The sequence below is a fragment of the Chionomys nivalis genome, chromosome 3, assembly GCF_950005125.1.
Source record: "Chionomys nivalis chromosome 3, mChiNiv1.1, whole genome shotgun sequence".
NCBI classification, from domain to species: Eukaryota; Metazoa; Chordata; class Mammalia; order Rodentia; family Cricetidae; genus Chionomys; species Chionomys nivalis.
The window spans coordinates 110,817,037-110,829,789 of NC_080088.1; the positions used below are offsets into that span (position 1 = coordinate 110,817,037).

The following is a 12,753-nucleotide window of genomic DNA, read 5'->3' on the forward strand; positions in this document are numbered from 1 at the left end:
CTACCCTGGGCTACCCAAGATTGAATCTGTCTAAAAGAGAAACAGAGCTCACACAAAGGTGATCCTAGCACTTGGGACTACATGCCTTTAATCCCAACAGCACTAGGGAGGTGGAGACAGGAGTGATATGGCTGGGCAGAGAGAGGAATATAAGGCAGGAGGAGATGAGCTCAGATGCCGTCTGAGGATTCAGTCTGAGAGGCAGTCTAAGGTTTCACAGAGAGAGCACCAGCCAGGGGATTCGTAGAGACAGGACCACCCCTTCGGTCTGAGCATTGGTAGAGGTAAGAAATCTCCAGTGACTGACTGACTTGCTTCTCTAATCTTTCCGCATTAACCCCTATATTTGACTCCGGGTTTCTATTATTAAGAGAAATTAGAATTCACACTAGAGGAGATGTTTGTTCATATCTCCCCAGAAGTAGTGGCACATGACATACGGGCAGCAGGATCAGTTCAAGGTCACCCTCAGCTATGTGAGAAGTTAGACGCCATCCTCATCTGCATCAGTGTCTCCCTAAATCCATCAATAAACAGAAGTTTCTGGGTCTACAAATACTGGGGACCCAGGCTTGAACCCAAGAGAGACCCCTGCTGTGTGGGTACATTGTGATGTTCAGACCGTAGACCCAGGAGAAGTTAGTTCTTGTCAGGTCACTTCTCAGTTCTCCAGTACAGTCTCTGCCTGTGATAATAATAGTTGCTGTCATTCTGGGAATGGTACCCTGTGCCAGGAATGCTCTGTCTTCTTTAATCCTCACCACCTCCCCAGGAGTTATTCCAGGGCAAAACTAAGGGCTTAGTCCCACCCAGGGGCTCACGGGTGTCACAAGGGCTATAAGATGTCAGAAGCAGACCAGGGACCCAATCTCAGTTCTCAGAGCTGGCTGGGGATGGGTGGCTAGAATGAGAGGAGGGGTGGGCGCTGGGGAGGAGAGGTGCCTCTGGAGGACCGCTCACTACTGGTCTGTGAGTTCACAATCTCACAGTAACACACAGCCTCTTAGCCAGAAGCCTCATTTTTCAGAAGAACATTTCCAGTAAGGTTTTGGGTGTTCAAGTTTCTGTCCTTTGATCTCAATAGTCTGTGATCTGTGAGCCTCTTTGCAGTGTCCCATCCCCAGGACCAGTGGGGTCGGGTGACAATGCTGGCCTGTCCTCTCCTTTGCTCAATTGTCCTGAAGCTGCTCACTGACTCTGCCTTGGTCAAATATACCAAGAGACAATGCATTTAAGTCACCTGCTGGAAGTGTCCCAGGTATAAGGGTCCCCTGACCATGTTGGGATGGGAAGAGTGGGGCACTATGACTAACTTTGCTGTCCATGACTATTTTGGCCTTCCTGGAGGACTGTCCATAGCCAGGACCTTGGCCTTCCTTCTCTATGGCTGGATGAGCATGGCAAGATCATCCCAACTTGCCTTTGATGGTGACACCAGCCCTGGTGGGTTCAAGTGGCACTGACAATTTTGCTCATGACAATCATTGCAATATCTGTAGTCAGGAACTGCAAATTTTAAAGGTGCCAGATTGGATAAAGGAAAGTCCTGCCTGGTGTCCAGGCTGTGCTCAATTCCAGGTTTTTGTTTTTATGAGAACAAGTTATTTGCCAGTTTCCTGTTCCCTAAAATGTCCCCAGGAACTTTTTAACTAGCCTGGTAATCTATCTCTTAGGCCCTGAGCAGTTACAAAATCGATTCATAAAGCTTGTGTTTCTTTTCCATGACTTTTTTTTTTTTTTAAAAAAAAGAACAAAACATAAACCGGGTTGCAAAGCCCTGGTGACAGGCTCCGCTCTGACAATCAGGTGCCTGCTGACTCCTGCGGCCTGCCCCAAGGTCGCCATGACACAGCCTGGTTTGGGGTGGATGGTTCTGTTCCTCATTCCAGACTATTCCAAAGACTCTCAGTGTGACAAACTTGCAGCCGCACTCCTGTGGAGGGCTGGGTCCATGTGCAGAGACGCAGTGTGATGCTGGGTCTCTCCTGCTCCGTAGGAAAAAGACTCTAAAATGATCAGAATCGTCCCTCCGGGCTGGAGAGATGGCTCAGTGGTTAAACGCACTACCTGTGGGTTCTGTTTCTGGCTCCCACAAGGCAGCTCACCCCTGTCTGTAGCTCCAGTGCCAGGGGATCTGACACTCACACAGACATACGTGGAGGCAAAACACCAGCACACATGAAATAAGAATAAAGAATTTTAAAAATGTTTACCTCCTCTCAAAGAGAAACGTCTCTTAATGCTGACATCTGAGGAGAAGGGCCTGGTGGGGTAGGCAGACACAGTGATGGAAGGTAACAAGGCGACACTTGCTGGAACTCGACCTTTGAACTGAGGGAAAACTGGAAGGGCAGGCCATAACACTCTCTTATTATGCCAGCATGCAGGAAACAAAACATCACTGTAAACTCAGAGATGTCCTTAATGCCCCTGTTCTTGCCCATCGAGTGCCCTGCAGCCCAGCAGAGGGTGAGGTGGTGAAGCAGTGCTTGCCAGTTATATCATGAAGGGGCAGGACTATGGGGCTTTTGGCCCAGGTGCAGTCGTGGGACTCACGTTGCTTCTGCTTTTTTTTTTTTTTTTTTTTTTTTGGGCAGTTGCCACCAGAGTTAAGCATGGCTAGTGATGCTCGTTGGAACGGCCACGCACAACTGCTTGAGTATTCTGCTGAGAAAGAAAATAGTCTGCTACTCCCAGGACCAGAACTCCTCCTCCCAGCCACAGAGGCCAGCAGTACAGACAGCGCTCCAAAGGAAGGGCGTGAGCGGCTAAGACTTCCATGAAGCAGCGTACAGGCCACGAGGAAGGCCTGCTACTGGCTGAGACTCCCCTCCCCCAGTCAGGCTGTTCCCACCTTCACCCACTCTTCTCTTTCACAGACAGTGCAATGTCCAACTGTGTGAATTCCATTGTCTGAGAGAAAGTGGCTTTTAATGTCTAAATGCTCTGAAGATTAGGGTGGGGCAGGCGTGTACAGAAAAGGAACACCCCTTGGAAAAGGCACGCATGCGTGTGCAAGCACACGGAATGCTTTGTGCCGCCAGCATTCCCAGGGACTTCACTAATTCAGCAGTCCAGAACTCTCGGAAATGGTTAAGCCAAGAATTTCAGTCGCAAATATTTCTGGGGTGATTTCGTCTGGAAGTTCTTCTTCGAGGCAGATTTCTGAATCTAGACAGGCAAGAAAAGAAGACCAAATGCCTTTTTCAGGGATAAAGCTCCTAACAAGAGGGAGTTCTATTTTTTTTTAAATATTTTATTTATTATGTATACAATATTCGGTCTGTGTGTATGCCTGCAGGCCAGAAGAGGGCACCAGACCTCATTATAGATGGTTGAGCCCCACCATGTGGTTGCTGGGAATTGAACTCAGGACCTTTGGAAGAGCAGGCAATGCTCTTAACCTCTGAGCCATCTCTCCAGCCCTAAGAGGGAGTTCTAAAACGCAAGGGAATAACGCTAAGCCAAACTGGCTGGAAAGGTGGCTTGGCACCTTACAGCACTGACTGCTCTTCCAGAGGACCCTGGGTGGATTCCCAGCATTCACACAGTGGCTCAAAACCATCTGTAACTCCAATTCTGCTCTCTCTTTTGGCCTCCCTGGGCATTAGTCATACACACAAGCAAAATACCCATACCCATAAAATAAAACCCTTGAAAAGAAAAAAAAAGGGGTGTGTGTGTGTGTGAGAAGTAGGTAGTATTTTGAGCTAAGGGTCACTTTTGACTCTTGGAACCAGTTTACTGAGGAGGAGAGCCCTGTTAACCAAGGTCCTGGCAAACCTGATTAGACAGTAAAAGGAAGTGGTGGCGGGGAGACAGGCCAGGAGTCTGTGTCCGTAGTCTCAGGGGCTGTGGACTGACAGCCAACTACCCTGGGCTTGTGGGTAGAGACTTTGCCAGCCGGAGAGGGCCTGGAAGAGCAGTGTGAATTGGCTCTTCCTGAGAGTACAGTCACACCAGGGACACCTGGGAGTGGCTACTACTGAGAAGGAGCAGAGGTGGGACATTCTTGGGGTACAGCGAGAAGAGGAAGAGTTTTCATTCATTTGATGCTGGGGGCAGAATCCAGGGCTTTGGGCATGTGAGGAAATCCCCTACCATAAAGCACACCCCAAGGCTAGCATGACCTCGGGGAACTCGAAGCTGATGGGGAGACGACATGAAGTGAGGATCGAGCTCAGATTCCCAGAACCCATGCAGACGCCCATCGATGGAGAGGCCTCTTACAGCTAGCACCAGGCAGACGGATGGAGATTTGGGGGATAGCTGAGTTGTGAGAACCCCTGTCTTCATGAATATAGTAGAAAATGATCAAGGAAGACACATGGTGTTCACTTCCGGCCTCCACACTCATAAACAGACACATATGCATGCATAACTATTCACACACGTGCAAACAAGAACACACTCCTGCACATCAGATACAAGTACACATGCAAGAAAAAGAACTAGACGGGTGGGTGAGGTGGCTTAGCAGGTGAAATTCCTTGTCACTGAGTCTGAAGGCCTGGGTTCTATCATCAGGACCTACACGGTGGAAGGAGAGAACATAAACACGTTTGTACACACACCGCCCCCCCCCCACAAATACACACACAGAGAGAGAATATAAAAAGACATAAAAGAAAATGTTTAAGAAAAATAACTTAGAGTAAGATATGGTGCACACCTGTAATCCTGGCACTTAGAAGGCAAAGACAGGAGGATCTGGAGTCCAAGGCTAGCCCAGGCTACATAAAGAGACCACTCACAAATTAAAAAAAGAAAGCCAGGCATGGTTGTACACCCTTTTACAGCACTCGGGTGGCAGCAGGTGGATCTCTGTGAGTGTGAAGCCAGCTTTGGCTACATAGTGAGTTCCAGGCCAACCAAGGCTACATAATGAGACTCTAGCTCAGAAAAAAAAAAGAAAAAGAAAAAGAAAACCAAACACTAGAGAAAGAGAGGAAAGAAATGGGCTGGAGAAATGGTTCAGTGGTTAAGAGCACCAAAGGACCTGGGTTCAATTCCCAGCTCTCACAACTGTCTGTAGTTCCAGCTCCAGGGGATCTGACACCCTCACACAGACACACATGCAGGCAAGACACCAATGCACATAAAATAAAAGTAATAAATAAAAAAAAAAAAAAACAAAGAAAGAGAAATAGAGCTTTAAAGTCCTAGTAGCTTGGAGTTGAGTTTGTATGGCCTACCCAGGAGTGGCTTCTGTCCCACCCAAGCCAGAAAGATGAACCCAGTGTAATAAAGAAAGGAAAGAGGGCTGGGAGGTGGTGGCGCACACCTTTAATCCCAGCAGGAGGCAGGGCAGGCCAGTGTAGACTGCTTAGTGAGTTCAAGGACAGCAAGGGCTACACACAGGGAAACCTTGTCTGAGGGGGGAGGAAGAAGGGAGGAAAGAAGGGAGGGAAGGAGGGAGGGAGGAAACAAGACCAGAAAACCGGAAAACACCACAGGACAAGCAGAGCGGAGTGAAAGCTCTCATCCAGCAGATGCAGCCAAGGCTCACTTCTCTGCCATTGCCTAGTCATGGGATTCCCAGCAGACTGACTGTTGTGTGCAGGGTCTTAAGGAAGAGTGGCTTGTACCAGTCGGGAGGAACAAATGCCCTTAAGTCTATAACAAATTAGTGAGTGGTGGCTACAAGCCCAGACAAAGGCCACGTACCTTTGACGGGGGTGGCTGCAGGCTCGGATTTCCACCCCTCAGGATTCAGGCCAAACAGCGTCGCGAAGCAGTCACGCATCTCCTCCTCTGTCATGTGCTCGCCTGCGCATGGGGGATCAACGGAGTCTAGTTAACTCTGGGGCTCCATCTCACATCAGGGTCGAGAACTATGAGACCCTTTTGTTTGTCGTTTTGAGGCTGGGTCTCCTGTATTTGGGTCTCCTGTATCCTGGGTCTCCTCGGCCTTGCCTCAAACTTTCTATAAAGCTAAGGTGATCTTTGAACTCCTGATCTTGCCTTCACCTCCCAAGTGCTGGGATTCCAGATCGGGGCCACCAGATCTGGTTTATGTGGTACTGGAGATCCAACCCAGGCTTTGAGCACACTAGGCAAGCACTCTACAAATGAGCTACACCTCGATCCTTTCCTTCTTCCCGCCTCTGCTTCCTCAGTGCTGGGATTTCAGTTGTGCGCCACGCCTCTGGTTAGAGTTCTTTTTTTATTTTACGTTTGTTTGTTTGTTTATTTATTTATTTATTTATTTATTTTTTTGGTTTTTCGAGACAGGGTTTCTCTGTGGTTTTGGAGCCTGTCCTGGAACTAGCTCTGTAGACCAGGCTGGTCTCGAACTCACAGAGATCCGCCTGCCTCTGCCTCCCAAGTGCTGGGATTAAAGGCGTGCGCCACCACCGCCCGGCTTGTTTATTTATTTGTGTGTGCGCGCACGCATGCTGTGTATACAGACGTGGTGCGTGTTTGGAGGTCAGAGGACAGTTCCGGTTCTCTCCTGCCACTCTGGGTCTTAGAGACTGAACTTGGGTCCCCAGTCTTAGCAGACAGCACATTACCCGCCCACTCATCTCGCTGGCCCAGAGAGCTTAAAGAGATGTACGCCGTCATTTCTTTAGATAGAAAGAGTCCTATTCTGTTACAACACACCCTTATATGGCATCGCAGAGCAGGGAGATGCTGGGGCTTGTAGGAAGAGGCAAGGAATGAAGGCTGGGCTCTGCCTTATTTCAGACTTCCTCTGCTCAGACCCATCCTAGGTTGGCTGCGATAAAATGTCCCATTTGTCAGATGTGCAAGACAGTACAAGATGGCCCTCACATAGCAGGTAGAAATAGACTGCAGTGTAGTTTGGCATCCCAAACCCATTCTAGCTCAAGGAGATTGATAAACTGGCAAATACCTCCCCATTTTACAAGTCAAACTGGGTGTGATGGTATATGTCTCCAATCCCAGGACTATGGAGGTTGAGGCAGGAGGATGGAGAGGCTAGCCTGGGCTACAAAACAACAACTCAAGGCTATCCTGGGCTACAAAACAACAAAAAGCACAGGTGAGCAGGCTGAGACTGCAAGTCTTGGAGAGTTGAGAGGGAAGCACACTTTTCTTTAAGTTTGGTTTTTTTTTTTTTTTTTTTTTGCATTTTTATTTATTTTGTGGGTGGAGATGGGGACATGTGCCATGGCCAGTGCTTGGAGGTCAGACTACAATGTTTTCCGCCATGTGAGTTCTGGGAGTTGAACTCAGGTCATCGGGCTCTGCGGCAAACATCTTTACCCACTGTGTCATCTTGCTGGCCTATGAGTCACATGGTCCCCATTTCTAGGTCAGGGACCTTCTCATTAACCCACACTTGTCAGATATGCAAGACACTAAAGGTGGCCCTGTCCCACGGCTGTTCATCACGACAGATGGGGACCCCATGTGTCTGTCTGCCCTAACCAGGCCTCCTCTGCTGGGAAAGGCTCGAGGATGCCACCACATGTTACCTTTAGTGAGGAGCAAGTTCAGGAAGTCCTCTCTGCGAATGACCTTTTTCCCTTGGGAATTGGTGAAACCCAGTATGTTAAAGCTCTCGCGGATGCCGGCCATGGTGTTACCGTAAGGCGGCCTATGATTAAGATAAACCTTGAGGAAATCCGGCAGGTTGATTTTGTCGATCAGCTTCCCTGTGTCCACGTACTCGCTGAACTTGATCTCGTTAAACATGTCCTCAATCTAGAGAAGAGACCAGGAAACGAAGCAAAGACTGTGGTCAACACAAAAGATACTTGTCTATGCCACTCGGGAAAGCTGGAGAGGAGCATGAGTCTGTGGACTGTGTGATGTCCCAACCTTGAAGGATGCTGAAGTCCCAACCTTGGGGACCTTATTAGAAATGAGGTCATGCTGGAGTAGGTGCCTTCCAATCCAGTATGTCCACTGCCGCACCATCACGGCTCGGAGCTGAGCACAGAGTGGTCTCACTCACACCTGTTTCCTCATGGTCAGGACACAAAATGTGTCAGAATGTAGGAGGAGCCCAAAGGAGTCAGCCCGGCAGCTGTCCCAGGGAGCATACGGCACCAATGGTACTGACTGTAGAAGCTAGCAGAGAATAAAACTATTGTGTTAGCACATTCTCAGCCTTGGATCGTTAGCATCAAAATAGAATAAACTAATAATTTGTTTGAAGACCTACTTTTTTAAACTATGACCATGCATGTGTACCGCTCTGTGTACACACATATGAGTTCAGGTACCTGTGTCGGCCAAAAGAGGGCGTGGAGCCCTTTGGAGCTGGAGTCCCAGGTGGTTGTGAGACCACCTGATGTGTAGGTGCAAGGAGAGGAGGCGGGCGAGCACTCAGCCCCTGAGCCGTCTTTCGAGTCCCTATTCCTATTGTTTTTAAACCACCTCGTCTATGGCACTCCATCCTGCCCTGATGATGTCACACTGTCCATACCATGGGGACTTATGTCTCTTTCCACCCTGAGGATCACACAGTAGATCAACCACTTCCTCACCTGAGAGATATGTGTCAGTTTGTTTTAAGGGTAGGATCTACCCAGGCTTGGTGGTACACACCTGTTTCTCTGTGGTCAGGAAGCAGTGATACTATCGTAAGTTCCAGACCAATTTGTGCCCACATTGCAAGTTCTAAGCTAGCCAGGGCTAGATAGCGAGATGCTGTTTCAATAAACAAAAGAGTACTTCCCAAACCATGAAGATAGAATCTACAAAAATTTAAGACTAAGCTTGGCTGAATGAGTACTTCAATGAGAAACTCAAATATGTGACTTATGCCCTAGTAAATTTCTTTTTTAAAATTAATTTTTAAATTTGGTATACAGCCAGCTGTGGTGACACATGCCTTTAATTACAACACTCAGGAGGAGGCAGAAACAGAGGCAGGTGGACCTCTAAATTCAAGGCCAGCCTGGTTTCAGGTCAGCCAGAGCTACATAATGAGACCTTGTCTCAAAAAAAAAAAAAAAAAAAAGAAAGGAAAGAAATTCACTAAACCCTATTAGAACTGATAAAAAAAGTGTCAGTGATATTTCAGGGTATGATATCAATATGTATCAATATGGGAAAAATCAGAGCTGGAGAGATGGCTCAGCAGTTAAGAGCAGTGACTGCTCTTGCAGAGGACCCACATGGCAGCTTGTAACCATCTGTAACTCCAGTTCTGATGCCCTCTTCTGACCTTAGTAGGTACCGTATACACACGAAGGTAAAACACTCACATAACATAAAAGGTTCAATATATGAAAATCAATTGTATTTTTATACAATGAGCACAATGAAGATTAAGAAAATAATTCTGCTGGGCCATGGTTGTGCACGCCTTTAATCCCAGCACTGGGGAGGCAGAGGCAGGCGGATCTCTGTGAGTTTGAGGCCAGCCTGCTCTACAAGAGCGAGTTCCAGGACAGCTAGGACTACACAGAGAAACCCTGTCTCCAAAAATAAAAACCAAAGAAAGAAAAAAGAGAAAATAATTTCATTTCATTTCTTTTTTAAATGTATGCATGAGTGTGTGTGTTGTAATGTATGGGTACATGTGTGGCACAGGACACACGTGAAGAAGAGAGGACACCATGTGGGTTTGACATTTATCTGTGGAGCCATCTCACCAGCACAATGATTTTATTTCTAGTAGCATCAAATTCAATAAATACTTAGGAATAATTTGAACAAAAACGGCTTAAGCTCTAAAAACTATAAAAATCATGTTGACATTAAATTAGGGGAAAGATTCCCTTGCTCGGCACTTGGAAGAACCAATGGTGTCAGGTGACTGCACTCCAGGTGACAATCGATCACTTGTCTAGCATGTCCCAGACCTTGACAGCACCAGAGACCCCAGCCAGCTTCTTTTGTTATTGTGAAAAGTGACAAGCTGATTCTGAAATTAATACTGCAAGAATCAACAAAATAGTAGATAAAAGAAGAAGAGACAAAATCGTAGGGATGAAGTAGACCAAAGTTTAAGGATGCACACTCCCCGCTGCTCAGTTTGAAAACTCACTGCCATCCTCCAGCCACCAGCATGGTGTGGCTCCAGTGTAGGGGCAAACAGTTCACTGAAACGGATTTAGAGGATGGAAAGAGGCCTGCAAAAAGGCTCGGAGGTTAAGACTGCTTGCTGCTCTTGCAGGGGACCTGAGTTTGATTGCAGCATCTCTAATTGGTGGCTCACACCCTGTCATTCCAGACCCAGCGCCCTCTCCTGGCCTCTGTGTACACGTGCACACGTGTACATACACACACACACACACACACACACACACACACACCGTGATGATCTACGGTGCTAAATTCCTGCTTCTACCATATGGATCTTAGATATTGAACTTATATCATCGGGCTTGTGACTGAACACCTCTACTCACTGAGCCATCTTGCCAGCCACAGACGTTTTGCTGTTTTTAGCCTTAAATTTTATTTTTTATTATTCTATTTGAGACAGGGTCTCACTGAGTAGCCCTGACTTGCTCAGGATTCACTAGGTAGACCAGACTGACCCAAAACTCTCAGAGATCCACCTGCCTCTGACACCAGAGTGCTAAGATTAAAGACACGGACCACCATGGTCTGACTTAATTTTTATTTTTGCTGACCTCGCTAGCGATTCAATTGCCTCCAGCCAGTTACTCATAATTTTTTTTTTTTTTTGATTTTTCGAGACAGGGTTTCTCCGTAGCTTTTCGGTTCCTGTCCTGGAACTAGCTCTTGTAGACCAGTCTGGCCTCGAACTCACAGAGATCTGCCTGAGTGCTGGGATTAAAGGTGTGCGCCACTGCCGCCCGGCCTCATAATTTTTTAAATTACTTTTAAAGTCACCAAGAAACTAAAGGATAAAATCATGGGCACCTGTTCATTCCTCCACGCCCTACTTTCCTGAGCCGCCAGGTTTCGTGGAAACACTACCGAAACTTTTCCATCTCCTGCCGCCTTGCTGGCTCACTCGGCTTTGTTGCGGGAGCACGCGTCTCTAAAGCAGGGTTATTTACTTTCACTGTAAGGGTACTTAGAAGAAAACGAGATCGTTTACAACCTGTTGCTCTCAAGCTGTTGCCGGCACAGTTGCTGCCTGCTGGGGCCTCCGTTTTCATTCTTTCCCTTGCGGAATGTTGCCGCCTAGATCCATGTGTCAATGTTGGAGGGAAAAAGGTGCGACCATTTTCCCGGCGTGTGAAGCGGAACTGCTAGATGCTGGCAGCCTGAGCTCTTGGGAAACAGCATTATTGGTTATGAGGAGCTGTAACTGAAACTGTGTGCACTGTGTGTGAGGACACTGCTTCCTTTAGCGTTTACCGGGCTTGCAGTTGGCATGGCTGCGCACTATTATATATGCAGATTATATAGGAAATTTTATGCATATTAAAAAGAGCATATTAACATGTTGTGCTATATGAATAATACAAGGCAAAAGATGAGTAATATCTGAAGAAAACCTCTAATTTCAATCATTATGAAGATTTATTTATTGTTAGTTTATGTGCATGAATGGTTGCTTGCATTATGTTATGCATGTGGTGACTGTGAGGACCGGAAGGGATGTCAGACCCCCTGAAACTGCAGTTTCTGATGACTGTGAGCTGTCATGTGGGTGCTGGAAACTGAGCCTGCGACCTCTGAAAGAGCAGTAGGTCATTTTTTAAAAATAATTATTTATTTTTATTTTCTGTGCATTGGTGTTTTGCTTGTATGCCTGTGAGGAAGTCAGATTCCCTGGATCTTGAGTTACAGACAATTGTGAGCTGCCATGTGGGTGCTGGGAATTGAACCAGAATCAGTGCACTTAACCACTAAGCCATCTCTCCAGCCCCAAGATCAGTAACTCTTCACTATAGTAAGATCTTAGCCTCTGAGCCACCTTTCCAGTTCCAATTTTAATGATTTTAATACTATTGGTGCTGAGATGGCTCAGTGGCTAAGAGCACTGGCTACTCTTGCAGAGGGCCCGGGTTTGATTCCCACCACCCACATGGCGGCTCCCAACAGACCATAACTCCAGTGCCAGGGGATCCAATGCCCTTTTCTAGCCTCTGTGGGCACCAGACATGCAGGAGGTATACAAATACACATGCATGTAAAACACCCATATACACAAGCATTTTTAAATGATAAAATGCAAAAAAATTTTAATGACTTTAATATTGTTAATGTACGTACAGCACCACTACTTACTTGGTAGGGAGTAAAGTTAAGTGACAATTTCAGAGAGCAGATCCATCTCCAAATACCAACACTGCCACTTTCTGTGTATGGGATCTTGAGTGCGTTACTTATGTCCAACTTTCTTGTCTTCAGAGAGTAGAGCAAAGCACAACACACACACTGGGCGGTTTATGCGTTGTTTAGTCTGGGTTTTATTCTTGTGGGTTTTTTTTTTTTTTTTTTTTTGAGACACGGTCTCATGCAGTCCGAGTTGGCCTCAGTCTTGCTATGCAGCTGAGCAGGACCTTGAGCTTCTACCTCGGAGGCGGGCGTCTGCACGCCTGGTTTGTGTGGCACAGGGCATCACATCCAGGCCTTCCTGCAGGTTAGCTGAGCACTCTGCCATCCTAGCTACATGCCCAGCCTGTGCTGGGTTGTTCTGAAACATGTAAGTAAAGTGTCTACACAGGGTAGGGACTGAACAGACAGTAATTATACTGTGATTATTATATTTTCTATGTGCTTACTAATTAGAATTCATGTAATTACAATATAAGTTGTAATTCTACGTTAATGACATATGATCAAATTTATAAGTAATAAGTATATAAATTATAATACATATACATTACTGGTGGAATATATGAT

General features: G+C 46.8%; 1 protein-coding gene across 1 annotated transcript in view; it reads right to left on the minus strand.

Annotated features, from left to right (window-relative positions):
• Window positions 1-2,605: 2,605 nt before the first annotated feature.
• The window catches only part of Cfap251 (cilia and flagella associated protein 251), a 94,899-nt gene continuing 84,751 nt past the window's right edge, over window positions 2,606-12,753 (minus strand). Inside the window, exons 20-22 of the mRNA XM_057764920.1 lie at window positions 7,446-7,674; window positions 5,668-5,769; window positions 2,606-3,171 (exon numbers count right to left, since the gene is read on the minus strand). Of these exons, the coding sequence (XP_057620903.1) occupies window positions 3,062-3,171; window positions 5,668-5,769; window positions 7,446-7,674 (441 nt within the window). The 3' untranslated portion in view covers window positions 2,606-3,061. The remainder of the gene's footprint in view (window positions 3,172-5,667; window positions 5,770-7,445; window positions 7,675-12,753) is intronic.